Source organism: Leuresthes tenuis, unplaced genomic scaffold, assembly GCF_036924035.1.
Source record: "Leuresthes tenuis unplaced genomic scaffold, fLeuTen1.0.hap1 SCAF_3, whole genome shotgun sequence".
In the NCBI taxonomy this organism is placed as follows: domain Eukaryota; kingdom Metazoa; phylum Chordata; class Actinopteri; order Atheriniformes; family Atherinopsidae; genus Leuresthes; species Leuresthes tenuis.
In genome coordinates this window covers 16,460,267-16,484,046 of record NW_027325357.1, presented here as the reverse complement: position 1 = coordinate 16,484,046, position 23,780 = coordinate 16,460,267, and the positions used below count along the sequence as shown (strand labels likewise).

General features: G+C 41.9%; 3 protein-coding genes and 1 non-coding gene across 5 annotated transcripts; 3 read left to right on the top strand and 1 right to left on the bottom strand.

Moving 5' to 3' along the window:
* The first annotated feature begins 1,461 nt into the window (after positions 1 to 1,461).
* On the top strand, positions 1,462 to 11,401 carry bicd2 (bicaudal D homolog 2 (Drosophila)). The gene is made up of 8 exons (XM_072382127.1): positions 1,462 to 2,012; positions 4,755 to 4,967; positions 5,559 to 5,711; positions 6,046 to 6,510; positions 7,055 to 8,041; positions 8,236 to 8,387; positions 9,624 to 9,855; positions 10,139 to 11,401. The coding sequence occupies exons 1-8, from the start codon at positions 1,773 to 1,775 to the stop codon at positions 10,139 to 10,141; spliced, it is 2,445 nt and encodes an 814-aa protein (XP_072238228.1). The 5' UTR covers positions 1,462 to 1,772; the 3' UTR covers positions 10,142 to 11,401.
* A 671-nt stretch (positions 11,402 to 12,072) lies between these two features.
* card19 (caspase recruitment domain family, member 19) lies at positions 12,073 to 16,173 on the top strand. Its single transcript, XM_072382126.1, has 6 exons — positions 12,073 to 12,125; positions 12,588 to 12,727; positions 13,540 to 13,696; positions 13,822 to 13,884; positions 14,382 to 14,447; positions 14,622 to 16,173. Exons 1-6 carry the CDS (start codon positions 12,119 to 12,121, stop codon positions 14,729 to 14,731), a joined length of 543 nt encoding a protein of 180 aa, XP_072238227.1. The 5' UTR covers positions 12,073 to 12,118; the 3' UTR covers positions 14,732 to 16,173.
* LOC140304277 (U6atac minor spliceosomal RNA) lies at positions 15,733 to 15,860 on the top strand. The gene has a single exon (XR_011915270.1). It is a non-coding gene; the product is annotated as a U6atac minor spliceosomal RNA (small nuclear RNA).
* A 570-nt stretch (positions 16,174 to 16,743) lies between the features above and the next one.
* Positions 16,744 to 23,061, bottom strand: ninj1 (ninjurin 1). Of its 2 annotated transcripts, none has more exons than XM_072382124.1 (3): positions 22,819 to 23,061; positions 19,501 to 19,738; positions 16,744 to 17,448 (listed from the first exon to the last, which is right to left on the bottom strand). In XM_072382124.1, the coding sequence occupies exons 1-3, from the start codon at positions 22,966 to 22,968 to the stop codon at positions 17,306 to 17,308; spliced, it is 531 nt and encodes a 176-aa protein (XP_072238225.1). In that variant the 5' UTR covers positions 22,969 to 23,061; the 3' UTR covers positions 16,744 to 17,305. The 2 variants fall into 2 exon arrangements, with proteins under 2 accessions (XP_072238225.1, XP_072238226.1); XM_072382125.1 differs by lacking the exon at positions 22,819 to 23,061 and adding an exon at positions 22,342 to 22,458.
* Positions 23,062 to 23,780: the final 719 nt, after the last annotated feature.

Here is a 23,780-nt window from a genome sequence, read left to right as displayed (position 1 = left end):
ATTCTCCAGGCAGGTGTAACAACAGCAAGACAATCATCATCTACTTCCTGAAGCTGGGCAAACGACTCTGTCAGGTGTTGTCACAGAAGGAAAGTCCCTGATAAGACTGTTTTGCTTTCACATTCATCTGAGAAGTGTTTCAAGGTCTTACAAGCACAATGTGTGCTCAGGCTCAAAAACAGCAGAGAATGTTTTTATTTTTTTATTTTACAGCTCTAACCATAGACTGTATTAAATCATGTACATATATATATGTTTTATATTTATGCATAGAAAATATGGATGCATTTAGTGTTACATCGGTAATCAGTCTGTACAGTGTCTACAGGCACAGCTCACTTTGACATGTAGATAGTAAGTTGATTTAAATGTCACAGCAGCAACAATAATAATAATAGTAATAACAATACTTGGAAAACTGAAGCACCCTCATCACAAGAATACGAACACAGCTACAAAACTGAGTTCCAGACTGATTCCTTGTTCTCTTTAAACATGTCAGAACATAAAAAAAAATGCAGGAGGCATTTTCAGGAAGAATACTGTTACGGGTGTACTGTGTCTATTTGTTGTGTTGCTCCTTATGTGTACATTTGCATTTTTATCAGCCTTCAAGGATGGCTCTACTTGTGTGTTTATTATTTGTTTTTCAATGCACATCAAAAGATATGAAAACTTAATATTTGAAAAACTTGCAATATAAGAGGGTAAACTTAAGTTTAGTTAAAGTTGAACACAACAGGAAGGTACAATGGGTCACCCTTACGAAAGCCAGGTGGTAGCCAGAAAATCTCTACAATTGTACTGTATTGTTGATTTTGTTTGAGTTTCTGTCGCCATGTTTTAAAATAGCTTATCATAACACTGCCTCTCGGCCAGTGGTGGCTGGGATCAGCACAAGATGGATTTGGATAGGGCAGAAGGCTTTGATTATGATAGTATATCCACACTTTTTTTCATAAAAAAATGTATTACTCAACTAATATTTTTATTCAAGCATTTTATCCTTACTGATAAACTGTGTCAGTTGTCCAATAAAGAGAAATATTAAATACATCCTATTTATTTCTGCATTTTATATTACTGAATTGTGTTGAACTTTGTAACATTGAATGCAATATTTTTTAATTTGACATTTAAAGAAAGACATTTTAGCTTTTGGCAGTAGGTAATCTTGACATTTAATAGGCTAGAAAAATGTCTGAATGTTTTATGTTTTATGAATATAAAAAAGGTCATAAACTCTGACTCCAAATATGAGGCACTGGTTACGGTGCATATGGTTGTAGTTTCATTATAAAATCTCTAGATGGCAGCGCTGTACTGGCTCCCTCAGTCAGTATGGAATCCTGGAAAAGACAGCGCAATGCATTGTGGTACCTGAAGTCAACGTGGCATCGGCGATACATTGTCTGTTCGAGAACGACATTTCAATTAGAACTGCATTTCCCTTCACATCTTGACAGATTTGAATGCAGCGCAGAGAGCTTTTTCCAATCGATGATCTCAACTTAAGTTTCCTCTGTCAGCCGCACGGAGAGGCTGAGGAAAGTCTTGGAGAATGACAAAACTATCGTGTAATTTGAGCTTTTTGTTCAAACTTGAGGCGGAAAAAAGCAGAGGGAACTGAACGCCATTCAAACCTTAACAATGCGGTTCAAACAAAGAGGGGAGTGATTTGTGCTCTCGGTGGTTTTCCGCTCTGCTCCTGCTAGCCAGACAGCCAACCAGGGCTGGGTCCCGTTATAGTTGAGAATCGGCGGCGCGCCAAGATGTCCATGGAGGAGCAGGAATATGCTGAGGCTGTACTGGTGACAGAAGCCGGGCCGCAATGGCTCAGAGCTGAAGTCGAGCGTCTGGCCCGGGAGCTACGTGTAACGACACATGAAAAGATCCAGGCGGCGGAATATGGGCTGGCGGTGCTGGAGGAGAAACAGCAGCTCAAGCAGCGATTTGATGACTTGGAGATCGAATATGAGACGGTCCGACAGGAGCTGGACCAGCTGAAGGAGGTAACCAGAGGTCAAAGCCACGCGTCCAGATATTTTTAAGTGTTGGCACTCTTGGTAGTTGTAACGTTAACGAACTGTGTCAGTATGTGAGGATTAGGGACGTAGCCTAGTAACAATCATTAAGTGTCAGAATGTTACACATTTTCACCAGATGTGTTAGCGGTAAATAAACATGTTAGACGGATGAAGACCCACCCAAAAGACTAATCGGAACCATCATGAATCCTGTAAACTTATGTTGGATTAGTTACCGGGACTAACTGTTAAGCTGGAACATGACATATGACCCCCGTGCACACCAAAAGTGGGCTGGCTGTCTCTAACTTCCAAGTCTGACTTTAAATAGGATTTTCTTTCTCTTGCCTTGAAGAATAAAAAAAAAAAAAAAAAAAAAAAAAAGGCACATATTTTGGTCACTTGCCCATACTTGCTCATGGTATGTAAAAGACCGAGGCCCTCTAATCAGATCAGAATGAGGAGCAGCAGTGGCTTATGGCATCACTTTGTACATGTGCAGCTAACTTGTTGGTCTTTCAGGTCAAGAAGCTTGCGAGAAAATCTTGTTTTATGTAAAAAAAAAAATAAATAAAAAATGAAACAACAGAAAGAAAGGGGGGTAGACATTTCTACCTTTTCAAAAAAAAAGTAAGAGATGATATCTCTCTATCATGGGTTTTCCTTCCCTTATCACTGTTGGTTGTTTGGAGAACTATTTAAACTATTTCCTTGAATCATGCCACAGCAAAGCTGCAGTGCATCATATAATCAAAGTTTGATGGTTTGGCTGAGTGTGCTTTTAGTGGAGTTTACGAGACTGAAATGTGCTGTTTTCCAATACTGACAGAGTCCTATTGGCTGTTAATTCTCTCTGATGCTGTAAACGCACTCGAATGCAGTTGAGATGTTTCCCGTAATGTCAGCCGCACACTTAAAAAACACAATCTGTCGGTTTCAAACAGTTTTACCCATGCCACACACAACTGTCCACGGTGCTGTTCTCGTGCCGCTGTCTCAGGTCGCAGTACGACTCCAGGTTTTTTGCTCATCAGTTCAAAGGAGCCATTAAAGCTTAGAGTGAAATATACTGGAAGAATTACGTAAGAGAGAAGAAGGAGAAACAACTTTAGCCTTTGAAATCCCAACTCGGTGCTAAAATAAGCCTCTATTTCAAAGCAGAAGTGTGGGTTTCCCCTTCTGTTCGCTGCTGCCGGTGTTTTCTTGTGAACAGTTTCTCATCAAGACATTTGTTACTTGGAGTACTTCCATAAAACTACAGACCCTACGCTTACTCCTCTTGTAATTCCGTTTTGGAGTCTGTTTGTTGTTTGCTTTTTTTTTTACTTTTACTTTTCACCTGCACCCACAAGCTCACAAAATCATCATAATAAAATGCACAAGTTAGGGGTGACCAACTGCGCTAAGGTATGTGTCGGTCTCCTCCGTGGCTGTGAAGACGCACCTGTTAACCGTACCAAGCGTCACGCATACAGTCTGACTGATGACTGATGGTATCACCACATGTTAAGTCGAAATGAGGAACTCGGTTTCTTTCCACTGAATAAGTCTCTGGACCGAACGACTTCTCCTCATGGTGGCTTTTGTCCACGTTACATTAATCACATCCTCGGTTCCACTTCAGTCTCGTGGTGGCTTATTGTTTTAGTCATTCGCACGGTGTCACGTGTTGTTGAAACAGGACCATCCCATCAGTCGCACTGAGAACGACTCCCTATCGCCGCTTTTGAGAAGCAGTTGCGCATCTGTGGTGGGTTTTAGGGCTTCCTTGGATGGCAGCTGTTGATTCACCGGTGTTGGCTGGCTCTGGGTATCCTATCAGTTTGCTTCGTTTTAACTAGTTCTTTGCTTGACATCAAACGATTAATGCATCTTATGAAGCTTTATTTTGTTTGTTTGAGTGGAAAACTGTTAGAGAAATGACCAGAAAGTCACCAACAAATACTTTTTCAGGCATATTGCTGGTAATTAATCTCAAAAGGACAAACTGATACCTTTAAATTGGTTAGTTCCTCCCATTTGTCCGGGGTATTTCTTAATCAGCTCAGTGGTTACATTTAGTGATTTAATATCTGGATGACAATAATCTGAAAATACCTACGACCTAGCAATAGATTGCACGTCTAACGGAGGGCTTTGATAATGCCTGAGAGAAAAGGAGGAACTTTGCCATCATTCTGAAGACGTTTGATCTGGAAAAAAAAGCTACTCTGGGGTTGATTCTTGTTTCTCTGACTTTACCGAGTCTGATATCACTTTGTCTCCTCATGATTTCACTTCCCTTTAACGACGGTGATAAACGCACAGTTGCCTGCTCTTGGATTACATGATAGCCTCGGTCTCTCAAATGTTTGCCTTCGACAGCCACAGATTTTTCCACTTTGCTCGTCTTTGTTGCTATCTGAAGCGTACTTTCATGTCTCTTTTATTATGCTGGTAACATGGCTGTTCTCTTGTTTAGAAAGATCCACTGGGGAATAGATTTAAAGGGCTCATTCAAAGGTAATAAAAACGTAGCATTTCACTGGGCAAAGCGACTTTGTGAGAATTTAAACAGTAGTTTTAAATGATATCATTTTTTTTGTTTCTGCCTCTTCAGTCATTTGATCGAAACACACAGTTTTGCTTCTGTGTGCTCTCCGTAAAGCAGGTTTGCTGTTAAATTCTTAATAAAGTTCTTTTGTCCCGTTTTTTGTTTCTTTTTTTCCTTTGTCCGTCTGTCCCCAGGCGTTTGGACAAGCTTACTCTACCCACAGGAAGGTGGCAGCCGACGGGGAGAGCAGGGAGGAGTCGCTGATGATGGAGTCTGCCAGTAAGGAGGCTCTTTACCAGCAGAAGGTCCTAGAGTTGCAGAATGAGCTCCGACAGGCCAAAGCGTCCGTCTCCAGTGCTCAAGCAGAAAACGATCGCCTGTCAAACATTGCCCTTGAGATGAGAGAGGTAATATTTAGTTCTACACAAGTTTACTGGTATTTAGAATGTAGTTTCATAGGCGTGCTTCACTCTCGACTCTTCCTTTTATTCCAGCTGACCATATTACTAAACTTAATGTCTGAGTCTGTTATCTGCTGGCATTAAGATAGATGTTTATAGTATAATTAGTTAACGCTCAGATATCAAAGTGGGAGCTAGTTATCCTGTGGGAGAGTTGGTGCTTGTTAGGAACAAGGTCAGTTTGCAAGCCGGAACAGAGTTCAGCAGAAATGATGATGTAATGATCAACAGAGAGTGACACAGAAAATTTCCTCTACCGAGGCTCTTGTTGCGTATCGGTAAGTGGACAATGTCCTCCTTCTGTCCTGTCCTTCCAAACAGGCTGCGATGCTGATCCTCAGTTCACCCACCATCACTGCACCATCGCAAGGACACTATGTGCTTGCAAATGATGCCGCATCAGTGGCAGCGAAAATAGGTTTCATTTAGAGGTTCCGCTCATGCCACCTGCCATAACATGCCGTCCCTCTGTGGTCCCCGTTTGTGTGTGTGTGTGTGTGTGTGTGTGTGTGTGTGTGTGTGTGTGTGTGTGTACAGAATTCGGAGCTGGCAGAGCTGCAGCGCGGTCAGCTGCGAGATGACATCAGAGAGTATAAAGTTCGGGAGGCTCGGCTGCTGCAGGACTACACTGAGCTGGAGGAGGAGAACATCTCTCTCCAGAAACAAGTGTCTGTGCTGAAACAGAACCAGGTGAGACGAATGATAGCAAACAGCGGGTGAGTGTCGTTTTAAAAATGAAACGTCATTCTTGGTTTATGATGGCACGGACCCAAATGATGTCTTTTGGTTATAACGCGGCAGTCGCTGTGTTGTGTGCTTCCAGTGTAAAAACTGACTTGGCCTAAATGAAAACGGGTCACTGTATCAGTATTTTCTTTTTTTTTTTTTGCACAATGGTGATTTTTTTGTTACCTCGTTAATGGACAGTATTTTAGCTTTCAGTATCACGTTAGCACTATTACAGTTGATACCACTCGAGTGAAGTTATTTGCTGTCTTAGTTATATTTTTGACCATCTGCACAGGTGGAATTTGAAGGTCTAAAACATGAGATCCGGCGTCTGGAGGAGGACTCCCAGTGTCTCCACAGCCAGCTGGAGGAAGCCATGCGTCTGAGAGAGATCGCTGAGCGACAGCTCGCAGAGGCTTTAGAAACCATCAAGACGGAGCGTGAGCAGAAGGCAGCGCTGCGCAAAGAGCTCTCCCACTACATGACCATCGGTGGCTCCGTGTACAGCAGCTCGTTCAGCATCTCCACCGATAACCCTAAACTCCACGAGGATCCCTCCACCATCGCTGAACTTGACAACGATGATCTGATTAGAGGCTTTGAGAACGGCTTAGCAAAGACGGGCGACAGCGACGACGACAATAGAACTGTAGCGAACAAGAGGGGAGAGGCCTTCAAGCCAGCTCCGAGCCTGGTGGACGACCTTCTGAGTGAGCTCAACATCTCGGAGATTCAGAAACTCAAGCAACAGCTTGCGCAGGTACGGGATACGCTTGGATGGTAAACCTTTACTTTCTGCAACTGTTCGATCCAAATCCAATTTAATTCTCCATTGTTTTCTGATAAAGGGCACATGTTGAGGTAGTACAGTGAAACTGTCTGTTCGCTTCTCTAAATGGAGGCGTTGGCTCAACCTGTATCTGAAGTGGGCGACCGCTGCAGCACAGATGCAGTCAGAGGCCCGGTTAACGTTTTATTGCAACACTTTATCAAGCCAACATTTAGTGATAGAGACCCGTCCAGTCATTCAGATGTTAGTCACTTTTTCTTTAATCTCTCTCCCAGCTTCATTCAGGCATACCCTGTGAATGGCACTGAGAGGGCCACAGTGTTTGCCATTTAGCAATTTATATTAACTATATTAAAAAAAACATGATCTTTTACTCCTCCTGAAGACAACTTCTCAACTGTCCCCGTTGCTTATGAGATGAGAAGCACAGCACATCATATCAACCTAACTGTGTTAAACCAAATATTATTATTATCAGGTCATTCAACTGCCTCTTTCATTTTATTTTTCCTAGGTTGAGCGGGAAAAAGGGTCCCTGATAAACTCGTTGCAGGAGAGCCAGAAGCAGCTGGAACATGTGTATGGCACTGTGTCGGAGCAAAAGGAAACCGTCAACAGGCTGACTGAAAATCTGAGTGCAATGAGGAAACTTCAGGCTAGTAAGGAGCGCCAGTCTGCCCTGGACAGTGAGAAAGATAGGGACAGCCACGATGAAGGGGACTATTACGAGCTGGACATTAATGGGCCTGAGATCCTTCAGTGTAAGTACACAGTCGCTGTGTCTGAAGCTGGGGAATTGAGGCAAGAGCTGAAAACACTGAGGGCACAGTATGAGGAGTGTCGGACACGATATGAAGAAGAGCGAGCGCGGTTGGAGAGCGACGTCTTAGACTTGAGGTCAAAGCTGTTGTCCCTGGAGAAGATTAGCCAGGCGGATAAAGCGGAGGTGTGCCGTCTGGAGAAGGAGCTACACCTGGTCAGCGAGGCCGCGGGAGAATCACTTGGCAGCCTGAACGTGGCTCAGGATGAACTCATAGCGTTCAGTGAAGAGCTGGCCAATCTCTACAACCATGTGTGCATGTGCAACAATGAGACTCCAAACCGTGTCATGCTTGACTACTACAAGGAAGGCAAGGCCCTGGTGAGAAGGGGGCACGAGGCGAAGGAGAGCCAGTCTGTACTGCTCACCAGTGGGTTGATCAGTGAAACTGAAACGGGAAAGCCAGATTCCAGCCCATCTCCAGCCCCAGAGCACCGCCCAGAGCCAATGAACATCTATAACCTCGTGGCTATCATCAGGGACCAGATGCAACACCTGCAGCAGGCTGTGGACCGTACCACAGAGCTGTCACGTCAGAGACTTGCCAATTTGGAACTGAGCACTGTGGCAGATAAAGACAAAGAAGCTTGCATGGAAGAGATTCTCAAGCTCAAGTCCCTGCTTAGCACCAAAAGGGAACAGATCGCCACCCTCAGAGCTGTGCTCAAGGCTAACAAACAGGTCAGGAAAAGGCTCAGAGCTGGCTAAATGTGTGTGTTTATGTCTACGCATGCCTGCTGTGTGAGGAAGGAAGTTCATTGTTTCTCAAGCTGACAACAGAGGGGATAATCTGATTCCTATAGGAAAACCACAGAGTTCAAAACTGTCGTACCAGTTAGTGCAAGTAATTAATGATGATGTTTTACCCCATTTAGACAGCCGAGGTTGCCCTCGCCAACCTCAAGAGCAAGTATGCGAGTGAGAAGGCCATGGTTACTGAGACAATCACCAAGCTCCGTAATGAACTCAAGGCCCTCAAAGAGGATGCAGCTACTTTCTCCTCGCTTCGAGCCATGTTTGCTACAAGGTAAGACTCTACTGTGTTCACATGATGAATGATTTGCATTTCATTTGGACAAACGCGACAGTAATCATCATGTAACATCCTTGTGACCAAAGACACTTGGTCATATAGCTATTCAGAAACTTCTCTGATATATATCTGAGTGCCACTCAGAGAACATGGAGCGTGATCACTTGTGAGGTTTCATAGGTACGTAGGGCAAAGTCGGGAGAACACTCAACGACAACGATGCACGATAAGACAGCCACCGCTCTCTCAAATGAACGTCACTTTCCTGTCTGCAGTAGATAAATCAGAGGTCTGTGTAGTTTGAATGAAAAGTGTCCTGTTTGGAAAAGGAAACGTTGAGGTGGCAGTAACACGATGTGGACCCTTCTGCTGCATCGAGATTTCATTGATGGAACAGTGAATTCTAAATGATACCACTGAATTCTTAAGGGAAATAAAAGTACCTTTGTCCCTAAAGTGCATCTCACGTTGAAATGGATCACACAGTGGGGGAAAAAGCAGATAAAGCAGAAGGAAACCTAAAGTATTAAAATGATAAGCTCAAAGCTCAAAGTTAAATCTGATAAAAAATTATTTGGGAGGATCTGGAATGAGCAGTTCTTGTGAGCAAGCCCACCAGCCTCCCAACGTTTGAGCTGTTCTGTAAACATGAATGAGCTCAAATTCCTTCAAGCTGTTGTTAAAGACTGATAAACAGTTTTTTAAAAAAGGGCTGGATACTTTTACAACTTTTAAAGATGTGATATTGGATAATCTTCCACTAAATGTTATACAAAAATATATATATATATTTATATATATATAATGTGTTTTGATTTATTTATTTTTAATTATTTTCTAATTTTATTACCTCGTAGGTCTTGATGGTGTTTAAGGTAACATTTTATGCAGAAAAACACATTTGTAAAGCGTTTACAAACCATTTCATATCCTACTTCTGCGTCTTTCCAACATCTCGGGAGAAAAAGCTAAAACCCTGCTGCTACTTGTGCACAATTATTGTGTTTCTTTGAACGTTTGTGAGAAAGACACAGAGCATTGTGGGAACAGTCTGATGTAACACTTAGTCAGCTAGCAGGGACCTCATCCTCCCATCTGGAAAATGCTGTGTGGTGAAATGGAGGAAACATGTCAAGTTCAAGGCGAATTGCTCCACCTGCTGGCAAAAATGTTTATCCCTGGCTTCTCCCTGTTCCTCTCCTCTCCTCTCCCTCCCTCGCCTTCTCTCAGATGCGATGAGTACGTGACCCAGCTGGACGACATGCAGCGGCAGCTGGCTGCTGCTGAGGACGAGAAGAAGACGCTGAATTCGCTGTTGCGCATGGCCATTCAGCAGAAGCTGGCTTTAACGCAGCGCTTGGAGGATTTGGAGTTCGACCACGAGCAGGCGCGCCGCAACAGCGCCACGGCGGTGGCAGGCAAAGCCAAAACAAAAGGCAAGGGAGCCTCCTCCAACCACCACGTAAGTCAGGGGCTGCGCTGCAGAGCTGCTGCTGCACCTTTCCCACATGATCTCTGATGAGTAAAGCAGGTATCTTTTTTTTTTTTTTTACACAAAGAGTAGTTGAAATATCCTCTGGTTGGTGCAAAAGCCGGCATGCAAAGCACACTTGAGCTCCCTTCTCGGGTTGTGGCTGCCACCTATTCTTTGCTTTAAATATCTTAACAGCTTATTCTAAAACTATGTCGCTGACGGAGGAAACTGAAATTGTGATTTTTATCTGGTTCCTTCTTTCCATTTGCAGTAAATCTATCAAGCCAAGTGTCCTTGAGGAAGCCCAGAGGTCAGAGGGCGCGTGACAGTGGACAGTCGCCGCTTCTCCTGGTTTCATCGCTTTGATCATGATCCAGATCGTATCATCACAAAGAAAAGAACATATCCAGCAGTATTTGCCTTGTGTTAGAGTGCCAAAACGAGCGTTTGAAAGTCTCTCAACTTGTGTCAAACACAGCGCCGGCTGTGGAAAAACGTGACTTAACGAGTCCGTCAGTCTTCCAGCAGCACGCACCACTATGATGACTGAACCAGAGGAAGATTCTAGACGGACGCCTTGCTGATTACTCGTTGCCTGTTTCCCCGACTGAGCACTTTTTATTACTTATTTGCTCTTACGCGATTCCTCTTCTTTCTTTCTTTTTTCTAATACGCTTTTTATCCAAGTCTTGTTCAGTGTTTCGACTAGATCTGCATTGTCATCTGCCAGAATCTTGAAGTGTCTAAATATATATTCTCCTAATTTATTTGATGGCAGCAAAGTCAAAGAGGTCACATTGGAATTTAAAAACCAGAAGATCCAACTGGCTGGTTTAAGATCAAACGAGAGACAAACGAGCTACTCTGCCTCTCTGACAACTAATCAAAGCAAGCAAGCTTTTGGTAATGTTTTCTCCTTTTCAGCTAATAAAAAGGATAACAATGCAAATAAGAACACAATATGTAATATAAGATATATCATGTTATGAAATATATTATCGCTCTGAGATCCCACAGATTGAGGGCGACGGAGCTGTTACAAGTACAACTGAGCTTGTTGTGACTGAGAAACAATGTCGCAATATGAACTTATTTAAAGATTTCTAAGTTAACAAGAGTATTCAGAAAGTTTATTCATGAAGGAGTTTTTAAGTCGTTTTTAATACAACTTTTGTAAACCTTTTAAGTTCGAGGTCTGCGGTGCCATTGTGTGTTCTGTGTGTTTTAAGTGCTAAAAAAAAAAAAAAGGTCAATGTGCCAGGTGAACGTTTTACTCATTGTTGCTCACATTCTTGGTCCTAACTGATTTTTACATGTTGTTACCATGACTGCAATCGTATTTATTTGTCTGAGTAGACTACACCATTCGTCGTGCTTTTTATTTGTTGAGGGGGTCTGACTTCAGGTCTCTGGTCTCAGTTTGGTGATGACATAACTGTGGTTAAAAAAAATAAAAAGACACTAGCAAAATTCATGTCTGTTTGCTCCGGCTTCTGCCTCCACTTATGGCTGGTGAAAAAAATAATAAATCTAACTTTCACATGTCTGATGTCTGTGGGGTTTTTCTACTGCAACACTTCTTTGCAAAATAACGTTTCCAATGAGGCTTCATTGTTAACGCTTAAAAACAATGGTTGTTCGCATGCAGCGACGGATCTTCTGTGACCTTCTTTTTGAACCTTGTAAGTGTGCAGATAGATGCACGGTGGTGGTGTTAGCACTGCTGTCCAACACCAGGAAGGTTCCTGGTTTGAGTCTCTGTTAGAGGCTCCTCTGTGTGGAGCCTGCATGTTCTTCAGTGAATTGACTCTCGGAGTAGATGTGAACAGTACATGGTTGTGTAGTTTGTCTGGCAGCTGCGGTAGGCTCCAGCACCTCCACAACTGTGAAGTGGTTGATAGACAATGAATGGATGAATATTTGATATAAACTACTTTTCAAAGAAGCTTCTATAAAATACACACGTCATAGCATAGATTTAGACCTCACCTTTAATAGCAATTAACAGGAAGTAGAAAAAAGTACAACATCTATATATATATATATAGAGAGAGAGAGATATAGATACATATCTATATTGATATAGATATCTATATGGATATTTGTGTGTTTGTGTGTCACTTTACCAAATGAAACAATGTAAATTACATTTACTGATTCAATCGTTTTTTTAACGCTGACGTAAGCCTATCTCTTCAAGCGTGATGACGTCAGAGGGCGTTTCCAAACAGAGGACAGAGGGGACTTCACAATGGGAGGTTTGTGTCTTACTTTAACTAGCATGTAAAGTAATGCTCGTCTCACTATTATCGTGGCCAGTTTTGGTTTTATATCCTGTCCATGACGTCCAGGTCACGAACTGCAGCACAAACAACAAATCAACAAATCAACAAGTTTATTCGCTTTCTCGAAGGCAGCGGGACGTCTCCCTGTAAAGTCTTGTTGAGGTTTCTGAAAAAGTTCCACAGCAACACGTTTGACAGGAGAACGAGCCTTGTTGTAAAGTGGGAAGTTGATATCGATAAGTGTGTTTTCGCAGCCGTCCCGATCCCCCAAGCCCCCATACTCCACTACTGCTATAATTATTGAAACTACCTACGATTATACCCGCTCTGTTTTGCCCTATGATAGATAAGCCGCTGCCTGTGGAAGCGAGTTGATTGTCGAACAACTGCTGATGTGCTGAGTTTTAACTGCTTTTAACTTCCCACCATGGACAGACAGTTTTCGCGAGCAGTTGATAGAGGACAGCGCCTTCCTCAAAGCTGAAAGGAGACTTGACACAGAGCTCGTGGACAAACTCATCCTGCAGCTCAACAGAATATACCCGCAGATCCTTACAGACAAGGAGGCCACCAAAGTGAGTCCTACTCGTTCATTCACTCATCTCTATGGCCTGCTGGTAGATGTGCAAAGTAGCCATGAGATAAACAAGGTGAAAGTCCTCCATTTGGACTAAAAGTTAGGCTTTTGAAATGTACCGCTTTAAGTTTTTATTTGAAAAAGATACTCTCAAAGGTAAAGCTGGTCGCCTTATAGTAGACTGACCCCTTACTATCATTATGTTGCCACAACGACTGTACATAATATAGCATTATAACTGATGTATTAACTTTCAAGCAACATTTTATGCTGAAGCTGTGCGTATTTTGGCTTTTTCATTGGTCCAGAACTGCAGCCCCAGTGCAAAGCCTTTATCTGAAAAGCAAACAGAAACTATAGCTTTGAGATAAATGGATTGGTTTCGAAAATAGCCCAAAACTATTCCATTTTAAACTTAAATATCCACCTGTATGCATTAAAAGAATATCGTATCATGAAAGCAAGTACTCTAAAATTGACTGAAGCAAGCTTGCTTAAAATTTTTCTTATATCCAACATCCATTATGTTAATTTATGTTCCGTCACTGTGTGCAAAATGATTTGCAACCAAAATAGGTGGTCAGCTTTAAGCCCAAGGATCTGATGGCCTCAAAATGATGCTGTGCTTCAGACGCTGCATCAACTGTATCAGGATGTGATGCAATCATGTAAAACGCAGGAATAAATCATACCTTAATGTTAAGGATTCATATTAGCCTTTGGAGGAGCAGGAAACCTGCATCAGTAAGCGTCACAGTTCAACTGGGGAAGGAAATCCTTTTGTCAGAACTGCTGTTCTCTGTTGTCCAGTTCAGAAACTTGGATGTCCCTACGAGTGTCCGTCTGGGGGAGCTCCTGACACACCTGCAGGGAAAGGGTGAAGAAGCATGCCGGGAGTTTTACAGAGCTCTTCACCTCCATGTGGAGGATGTGTATTACAGCTTACCCACACGGCTCCGCCTCAGAGGTTCGTCCCTGTTGCTGCTTCCCCGTTTGATCTCACTCGCATACCTGTTGTTCGTATGTGTATCTCGAAATCAGTTGCATGTATTCAGCTGTGTATTTCAATCGTTTCTGACTTTCTCATCCCAGATTTGTTGGATCCGCTCACATTGCCCAGAGTGTACAAACAGAAGCATGTTCTGAACGACAGAGGTAATGCAAAGGTTATACGTGTCATGTCAGTGTGTGCAGGTCGTTGTTGTGTTAAAAGAGAAAAACTAGAATGCAGATGTGCTGAGCCTGAGACACGATGCAACATATGCCTTTCAGATCAGCTGGGACATTTGTGTACTTCTCCACTTCAGACCAGATGCAACACGACGACATTGTTTTAACTTATTGTACAAAAACAATGTGGACAAATATTGGATTGAAGACAATCATTTAGAAATTTGAAGGTTTAAGCTCTCACACAGCTTATATCGCATGTTTCTGTCTGCGTTAGAGACTGAGGAATAAAGCCGTGAACATCAGAAAACCCTGACGTTTTCGGAGGCGGTTTGCTTTCAGACGCTGCTTGGGTTGTAGTGCTTTTTTTCTTTTTTTTAAAGCACGCTGTAGTCTTAATGTGTGAACGCGCTGGGTTAATATTTACGTCTGATACGTGCAGAATACTGATATGATATTCTTTTGTGCATATCTGTTTCCAGGTCCCCTCTTCTTTGTGGGCTGTTTCAGCTTGGCTGTGGGAATGGCTTTACTCTATTACTACAGCGGTAAATCATTTCTTTTCCTTTTTTTTATTAAGATCTCCCGACAATATCTTTACAGCAATATGTTGTCTGTGTTGTTGTCTAGTTCATGTTTTTCATGCACCCTTCTACTACTCAAATCTTCTTCTTTATACTGTTAATCCTTTGATACTAAGAAAGAGCCTTTTTTTTCTGTAGAAGCTAAGGTGTCAGGAAGCAGCCGGGCTCTCGGGATGGCTGCTCTTGGTCTGAAAAGAAAAGCTCAGGAGGTCCTTATATGGTACACTGAAGAAGGCCTCATGAAGTAATGGGTGACTCCTTCACTCCTGGTGCTTCATAATTACTAATACTACCAAAGCAAACTATATCCTCTCAAGTGTTCAATACTAATTTTATGCACAGTATATATTGTATAGTATATATTTTGTTTTTGAGCTGTAATGAGAAAGATGGGTCAAATTTGGCCCTTTCCTTTCTGCACTTATGTCTTGTTAAAAGGGTTAAAGGGATTTATACATTTGAGGCTGCAAACATTTGCAAGGGCTTTATACAGTTTTCTGTCACTTAAAACCTCCAATTGTGTAAATTATTTTCTTACAAACAAATGTAAGAACAAAACACTATTGGTTTTCTATTGCTGAGAAATTGAAAAGTCATCTTTCACACAATAAGTCAAATTCATCAGTACCATTTAGCTGTCGTGCCTCAATTGTTTCGTTTTATTTTAATTTATTTTTCGTTTTTTTTTTATTTAGATAAATATCCGTGTGTTTTTGGTTTCTTATCAATTATGCTGAAGTGACATGAGATTTCAATGTACCCCTGACAGGCAGCAATAGACAGCTATCGGTCTGATTCTGAACCATGGCCGCCATCTTGTGGGCAAATGAAGAGCTGCATAATCAAACTTCGTGTCGGTTCTTGAGAAACTGAATTAGCTCTGCTGTTCCCGTTTAGGTAAATAAAAAATGAATCGCGAGCGTATTCATCTTAACGAATAAATCAATAAATTAAGACTTATTTAATTTAAAGTTTAAAGTTTTACTGGTAATCACGTGATACTCCTTACCAATGATATCTCGCTCTTTGATCGCAGTGCATTGTGGGTATAATTGTGATTAGCCAAAATATATAATTCTTAAAAGAAATGTCGTAATAATTAAGACTTAACAATAATGTATCGAACTGAATAAGACACGTAGTTGTTAGAGGCTATGTGAATGATTTGCAGTGGAAAAAAGCTGCACCATGAGTGAAATACGATGTTTTGAGAAACGGTATATAAAGAAGTGTGTACCTTGGGGTTAATGTGTTGTATGAAAGGAGAGAAGGTTAGCACTCCCCTTGACAAGGATGGAATTGGCCCTTGTGGCCATCAACACACATACGGTTAAGGCATTGCCACCTACTTCGTGGCATCTCTAACCACATTTTTTTCTCATTTTTTCTCTCTTGAAGTCGCATTGACTTCTTAGCTTATCTGCTTCAGTCCATATCCACAACCGCGCCTGCTGTTTTCAACATGTAACTGAAGAACGGAAGCGTGTGTCATTACTTTCTCATGCGTTAGTTTCCGCTCCGCTGGACTCGGGCAGCATCATGGAAAGTTTTATTCTTCCTGTTGGGCCGCAGGGATACTGAAGCCTTTCGTGTTGGTTTTACAATCCCTGCCGAGATATTTAAGCGTCGCTTGATTTAATATATATCTATATATGTATCTATATATAGATATATATACTTGAACCTCAGTTAGTGAAAAAAACCATCCATATCCTAAACCATAGATGTAGGCCTATATATATATATATATATATATATATATATATATATACATATATATATATATATGTATATATATATATGAATGTATACATAGCCCAGTCTAATGTGCCTCTGAATAAAAAGTAACGATACAGTTTCATATAAAAATAGTCAATTTGCATCAAAAGCTGATCCAGTTTTGTGGAATTCCTATAGTTTGTAAACGCAGCTGCGTAGCTTCTCAACATAACGGTGGAGGGGAGCTTTGTTTCTTAATGGTATAAAGATTAATCCTCAGGATTTCAGAGGTCAATTACAGAAGCACCTGAAAATGTTCAGCAGCTCTGCTGCTTGTGCCTTGACAGTTTTGTTCTTCTAAATGGAAATGTTTGATTTTTATTTTTTTTTAAGTCTGTTAATATATACTCCTGGGTTTGTCATGCATTGTGTGTACTGTGTTTTAAAGAAATACCTTACATTTGCAGGTGCCATCATTTGTAAGAACTGTGTACATTAAAACAAAAGCTATGCATGGAGACGAGAAAAAACAAGAAGCGTGTCACTTTTTCTAGTTTTATTACAAATCTCATTTCAGTTCACTGAATGTAATACAAGAAGAGTATATGATAAAAGCTGAGGCGACTTTGGTTCTTTAGAAGTTCAAAAGTAATGCCTCTAAGCACACACAAACACGTACAGACAATAACTAATGTGCATGTAAATTGGTTTATTTAAGACACTTTGCATAGACTTAAAATAAGCAAGGGTCACTTCAATAATCATAGGATATACAGTAAACATACCCCCCCACAGAAAAACTGTACAGTGCAATGCATCATGCAGGGGGAAATTAATCTGATACACTTATTCAAGTTTCAATTTGGATTATGCTGTGGTAATACAGTTTCCTTCCTTATTTCCAAATTAAGGCATATTGACATAAAAAAGCAACAGTGGAAAGTCTTTTTTTTCAGAAAACATGGTGGTTGTGAGTTTTGATAGAGAACAATTATAAAACATTTATTTGCATCAGTAACCTGAGCGTGATGGCAGGTAAATAAGAACCTTACAGCTTCTGGGTCTTCCATCAGCAGACACGGGGCGTCCTGCAAAGTGGACGATCAAGCATCCGAGCTGGGCCGCTGCACGCCGAAGGCTGTGATGAAGACGTTCACTACGACTATGACAAAGACGAAAGCTGTGGCGACGTTCTCCATGATGTTCAGCTTGTAATGTGTGCTCTCGTCATTTAGATTCCACTTGACTGCCAAAATAGAAGCAAAACACGGACACATGGCTGAATTGTGCACAGTCAGTGGGAGTGACCTCTCTTCCCCACAAGGGGGCAGCACAGAGTTTCCTGTCACATTAGCTTTGACCATTCATTACTGGAGGATATAGTTTCAATTAACAGCACCTGACAGCACTGCCTTTAGGTGAATACATATATTTCTCCTTCAGTGAGGCATTACATGCCTCATTGGTCTGTGACTGAAATGCGTGGTTCTGTTTTAAATAGGGGGCGGGCCTGTATTTTTACAGGCCATCCGAGCGTTGTCAATTCCCCTGAGAGCAGATCGTGCCAATAATGAAGAGAGCTCCTTCAAATTGGAACCGGCTGACAGCAGAGGCGAGTCATAGGCATTTCTTCCTGCTCCTCTAAACTCCGCGCTCTCTCACAATAGTATTCTCTGTTAGGATGAGATAAGAATACAGCTGGGGAGGAGGGGCTCAAATTCTCCAGCTGACCAGCTCAAAACTCGTATCACTAATGTCAAAAAACATTTGTCTCAATGAAAGAAGTCCCTGATCATTGTGGCTAAAAAAAAAAAATCAGCCTCTTTAAACCCGCCATGAAACTGATCAGTTACGTCAGATACTTTTCAAATCGTACATCTAACTGAAAATACAACCCATACACAACATAGAACTGAAAAATGTTCACAGCCCTCAGTCAGTTTTTGGGAACTGAGGGAAAAAAAAGTCATCTGAGCTTTTCCAACACAAAGCACCTTCCCATTTTCGTTTTGGAATCTAATTTGTGTTAACTACGGGTCTTGCCCGCAGGCAGAGAAGTTTAACACCGTGTTAAGTTGCTGTAATACGTGAATAATGCGGTTTGACATTGTCTTGCTGAGGAAAAGACAAGGCCTTGTCTGAAGGAGATGTCATCCGCACGGCACCATGTACGCACTTTTTTTTCATTAGTAATTCAGCATTAGCGGTGCCCTCCCAGGAGGGTCACTTCCCTGTGTCCCGCGCACTAATTCGTCCATCACAGATGCGACCTTTGAAGTGTGATGAACAGCAGGCTGGGTAGTTTCTCTCCTCTTCAGCCTGCGGGACACACTGTCCACGATTTCTATGAAAACATTTCCAGTGTTGATTTGTCAGATACGTTTGCCTCGGTCCACCTTAACTGACCTCAGGCCCTCAGAGGGTTTCCTGTTTATACATTCTTTTCTTTTTTTTTCCCCTCTGCATGGCAGGGTTTAAACTTGGATGTGTTGATGCAGAGGTGAACGGAGTTCTCTGTCAGTGGTATTTTTGAGTCCATGCTGGCATTTACTGAATCTTATCTGTCCACACTGCGTCTACGCTTCAGTGCAGCGAGGCCATCCAAAAACTTGGCCACAAGCTGTGTCCCTTATATTCATAGATTTTATTTTTAGGATTCTTTGAATCTGTCAGTCGTATTTCTTGTGGTTGATGACGTCCAGAAATTATACTGTTGAGAAGCTTTATTCTTGAATTTGGAAAGTGGTGGGTGCCTTCTAATATTTCCTTTTGGAAGACTAAGCCTCCGTTACACAACCTTTCCTGCATTTTAATAACCTGTTCCAGCCTATTTGTGAAGAGCTGCTGGCTTCCAATTCAGAATAAGCTTTTATATAAATGTTTTTAACCTTTTAAAAACCTTAATAACCTTTTAACCTTAGTTTGGTTTGTTTTTTCTTTCTTTTTCTACTAAACATTTTACACGTCATCCCCGCTTTTTGGGAAACAAGGATGTGTTTTCAGTCTAGATAATGTCTAGTTAATCACATCAGTCATTTACATCAGTAAAGTCAGACAAAGACCATGAATAAATAAAGAAAGAGCTGTTTTTGTGAACAAAATTGATTTGACTGACTGTGACACAGTTCACGTGTATCTTTTTTTCATAGAATGTGGTGGAGTAAGACCATAAAATAAGAAAATATGCATTTTTGTCATCATATTTCCTTTATACCTTTATTCCATATACCTTTGACGCCAAATTTATGGAATTGAGCTTGATTTTGTCTTGACTTCTCGTCAAGTGAAGAGAGCTTACCTATAAAGATGAGCATAACTCCCACCACAATTTGTAGGATGAGAGAGATGCTAATGAGAGTAATGAGGGGCACATAGAAGGTGAAGTTGGGCCCTTGCTGTAGCACAGCTTTCAGCTGCGAGGCGTTGGCCATGAGCAGTGCCACGTCCAGCATGCTCTCTGCCGCGCTCTTCTTGTTGGCATAATGATTCATGTTCAGGGGCCCGCGTTGCCTCCTGGAGTTTCCCCGCAGAGGAGCCTGAACAAAAACACAAACCCTGACATCAGCACCACACAGAGAGAAGCACGTCGTGAGGAGTTGGACCCGATAAAAGAACAGACATATTCCGGCAGTTTGGAGCTGAATCAGGTGCTGAACTACCAAAGAGACAAAATAGTGTCAAAGCGCTGTAGATAATGCAAAGTAACCAGTCATCCTTGATGCTACGTGTTCAGCCCTCATCTTGTCAAAGTGAAAGTTATCTTTTTGATGCGTTGCCATGGTTTCACTGTCATTCACACTTGCGTAAAATCGGGCTTTAAAAAGGGACTCTGATGTTGAGAAAGGCTCGGCCTTTGCCATCATACTGGACTTTTTAAGAAGTTCCACTTGACAAGAAAAGTACATTTTGTCCATCATAGGATAAAACATGTGTATTTTAATTTTGAAATCCAACGTATTAATAACCAAAACGAGGGTCGAAACGGGCACAAACTTGTTCAGGGTTATTAAATTTCACTGCATTTGTTCGGTAGTCGTTCAATTGAAAATGTTTTAACTTTGAAAGCTGCTGTTTGTCTTAACGGATATCAGGGCAACCCAACCCCTATCCAACAAAACTTGAAATGTCATCGAAACTGTGGGGAGAAAAATCTGAAAAAATCCCAGTTCTGCATTCCAAGTAGTTTTGTTTTGATGTCGAAGAAATTTACAGAACCGAGAGTGATTATTTTTTTGCCCCACAGGAACACCCATTACATGGAAAGTCAAAGCGCTGGCTGTATTAATAGTTCAGCTGTAATATGTCATGAAACTAACCAGGTCATGAACTTTATTTCAAAGGTTTCCTCCCAAAAAACAGAGAAAAATGAGATATGACGGTTTTTAGTAGGAAGTGCCACACACTGAACACATAATAAACACTAACCTTGCTTCAGGTTCACAGATATTAATTCATCATTAAATATCTTTCAGTTATTCACTGAATACCAAAACAAAATAAAGCAGTGACATTTAATTCAGACTTATTCTAACATGAGGACGCTTTTTCCGTCCTTCGTGCAAAGCAACCAAAGAACAGGTCACTTTCCAGTGGTCTTACCAGCAGAATTAGCATGCGTGTGTGTTTATGGCTCATTTAAAAGCCCTTAAAACACTGCATCATGGGCAGAAGTTCGGCTCCACGTTCCTCCTTCTGCAGCTCTGAAAACCTGCCAAGCCGCGGAGGAAAAGTTTGCCTTCGTGGTTGAGGGTCAGGGCTGCAGCAACGTCACCGAATACATCCACCTCCAACAGCTGAAGTATTTCAGTTTCGTTCTTGGTTTGGGTTGTGAAGCCACTTGACCTGACTTGAATAAATACTACTATGAACGTCCTCACATGCTGAGGTTTTCTGGATGAAGTTTAGTAAACATCACAAACAACATTACTACTGTGTAACATCTCATCTGATATCAGCTTTTCATCTAACCAACAGAGTCTTGTATACTTGTAGAAGTAAATTCATATTGCACTGCATTATTTATCTTTTAACTTGGCATAATCTTCAAATTCTGCAGCTCAGCTCTGAATAGTTAATAGAAGATAGCTGTAAGTAGTAACGCTGTTACTCATTACAGGGCAGATCCTGACTGGGTGTTTGATTTAGCCATTGTTACTTTTCAAAGTCTGTCCTGTGGCTGGTTTTGTGTCCCAGCAGCTGCACCAACACCGCAGAAGTGAACCTGCAGTTAATTCCCAGTCGCGGCACCTCTTTCCGGGTCACTTCCCATTAAAAAAGTCTTCTAAAGAAGTGTGTTTTTCTTACAGTCTGTTCGAGGATAAAGTGCAAAGCTTTGAGATTACAGTTGGCCATAGAAAGCAGTGAAAGGAAGTTCCCAGATTCTTCGTGCAAGTGAAAGCACCCAAACGGGCAAATTAAAAAAAATAGACCTGTGTAACAGAAGCTGGGCACGGAGGATATAACCTGAGGGATAAAAATGTAAATGTTACTGGCTAAATCAAGTTTAATCAATAAATGACTGCTTTATAAATGCCGGCTGTATGGATACGTGTGAAACAACTCAATTATTCATGCTAAAATATCAGTGTGTAAGTAGCACGTTACTATTTCAGCTGCTGGAGACAAAGCAGGTTTGAGCTGCTTAACATACTGGTTAATATAATCTGAGGGGAGCGGAAGAGGGCAGAAAAACAACAACATTCAAACATCAAATCACGTGAGATGTTTAGGATGAAAGATTGCTGTTTAGTGATGCTTCAGATTTCTAAGTGGTGAGCTCACCTGAATAGTTTTTCCCTTCTTTCACAAAGACATCAGAAGCAGAACCCTGATCTGAAAACTAGATTTAATCTTTAAACCGGTGTCGTTGGGTGATTTATCTATTGTAAAAGTAACTTGTAACTAATGTAGTCAAATATGGACAGTGAAGTACAATGTAGCCTATAGCTCTCACGCAAACGCTGTGGAGTAAAAGTACACAGCATGGAAAAACTGTAAAGTGCAGTAAGTGAGTAGATGCAGCAACTTTGCATCCTGCTTATGAGTCCTCGTCTTTTCGGGGAACCTCTGACACACAACCTGGTGCGTTTGGTTGTTGTTTTTGTTTGTTTTGATGAGGTCAGTGCCTGAGCTCACCCACCTGATCCCACAGAGGAGCGACTGTACACTTCACCCACGGTGCCCCGTCTCGGCTGTCATCAAGTGTAAACTGACCCTTACCGAGCAGACAAAGAGGAGAGGAAACTCCTCTGACAACACAAACAACAACAAAAACACTTCAAAACCGTCACGTTAGCTTTGAAAGTACAACCAAACTGGACTGATTTAAGCTTAACTGCTTGCCGCTAAAAAAAAAGCCTCCGTTCTCACACTATTTCAGTGCAAAACTCTCGGAAATAGGCGGAAAACGGTCAACAATAACGAGTGAATGGATGAGAGGCGGATGAAAACAGCTCTGCGGTGCCTCTGACACCGACGACAACCTCTGGGTAACCGGTTGCTCTCTCTGTGAGAGCCAAACGCTTGACTGGGCAGGATGTAGGCGAAGGATTAACATTACTGAACATGGAGACATTGCTCTGCCCTTTACTACCGGCCCCTTCCTCTGCCGCCTCACCTCCGCCTCGCCGTTTCGGTCAGCATCACCGTTCATCTCCAAATGATCAGAAGCCATGTCTTCTCTTCTCTTTATCTCCCGATAAGGCCCGGTCATGTAGAGGAGCCGCTGCCGGCGATAATAATCCCGGGCTATCGAGAGGCTGTACATAAAAAGAGGGGTACTGCTGCTGATAGGGACAGAGGAGAGCTTACTACCGCCCCTTCAACATGGGGGCGGCTGTTTTCAGAGAGCTGCGGACTGTTAGGAGAACTGTGAACAGGGCGGGCCTCTTACTGCCGATGCAGTTTTTTGCTGTTATTACACCACATGTGAAGTGTCGAAGTAATATTTTGAGGACAAGGGGGTTTCCCTTTAATTGGAGCACACTTCACCAATATACGAACTGAATGTCTTTGCTGCCACCTAGTGGACTAACTGTGGTGTTACACCCCGAGTCCTGGAGGAGACTGTGGTCACACATTTAAAGGGGAAGGTCGCCTGGAAGAGCGGACGGTGGCCCGGAGGCTCAGGAGACTCACCTCAGGTTCCGTTTCAACTGATTCTTACCATTTCTTGTGTTGGAGTCAGCCAATGTACAGAGAGAATAAATACAGTGATTAAAAACCAGCTTGAAGGAAATGCAAAGTGAAGAGATGCAAAACGACTTCAGTGGCTTGCAAACTAACTACAGAGGCACGCACAACAGCCAAGAGGTGGACATTTAGAAAACAAAGGAAATACTCAAACCACCACATAACAGAGACCAAATGAACTCACTGAGATCTAAAACAATCGCAGTCAACAGATCCAGTATTGGCAAAAACCTCGAACAAGACTGTACAGAACGATCAAAATCCAATGAAAATAACACAATAAAAGTAACATGGGTTCAAATAAAACATTTCAGTAAACATCACAGCTTTCAAAGCTACAATTAAAACGTGGATCAACAAACGTCTTCATATGATAACAACAAAGCC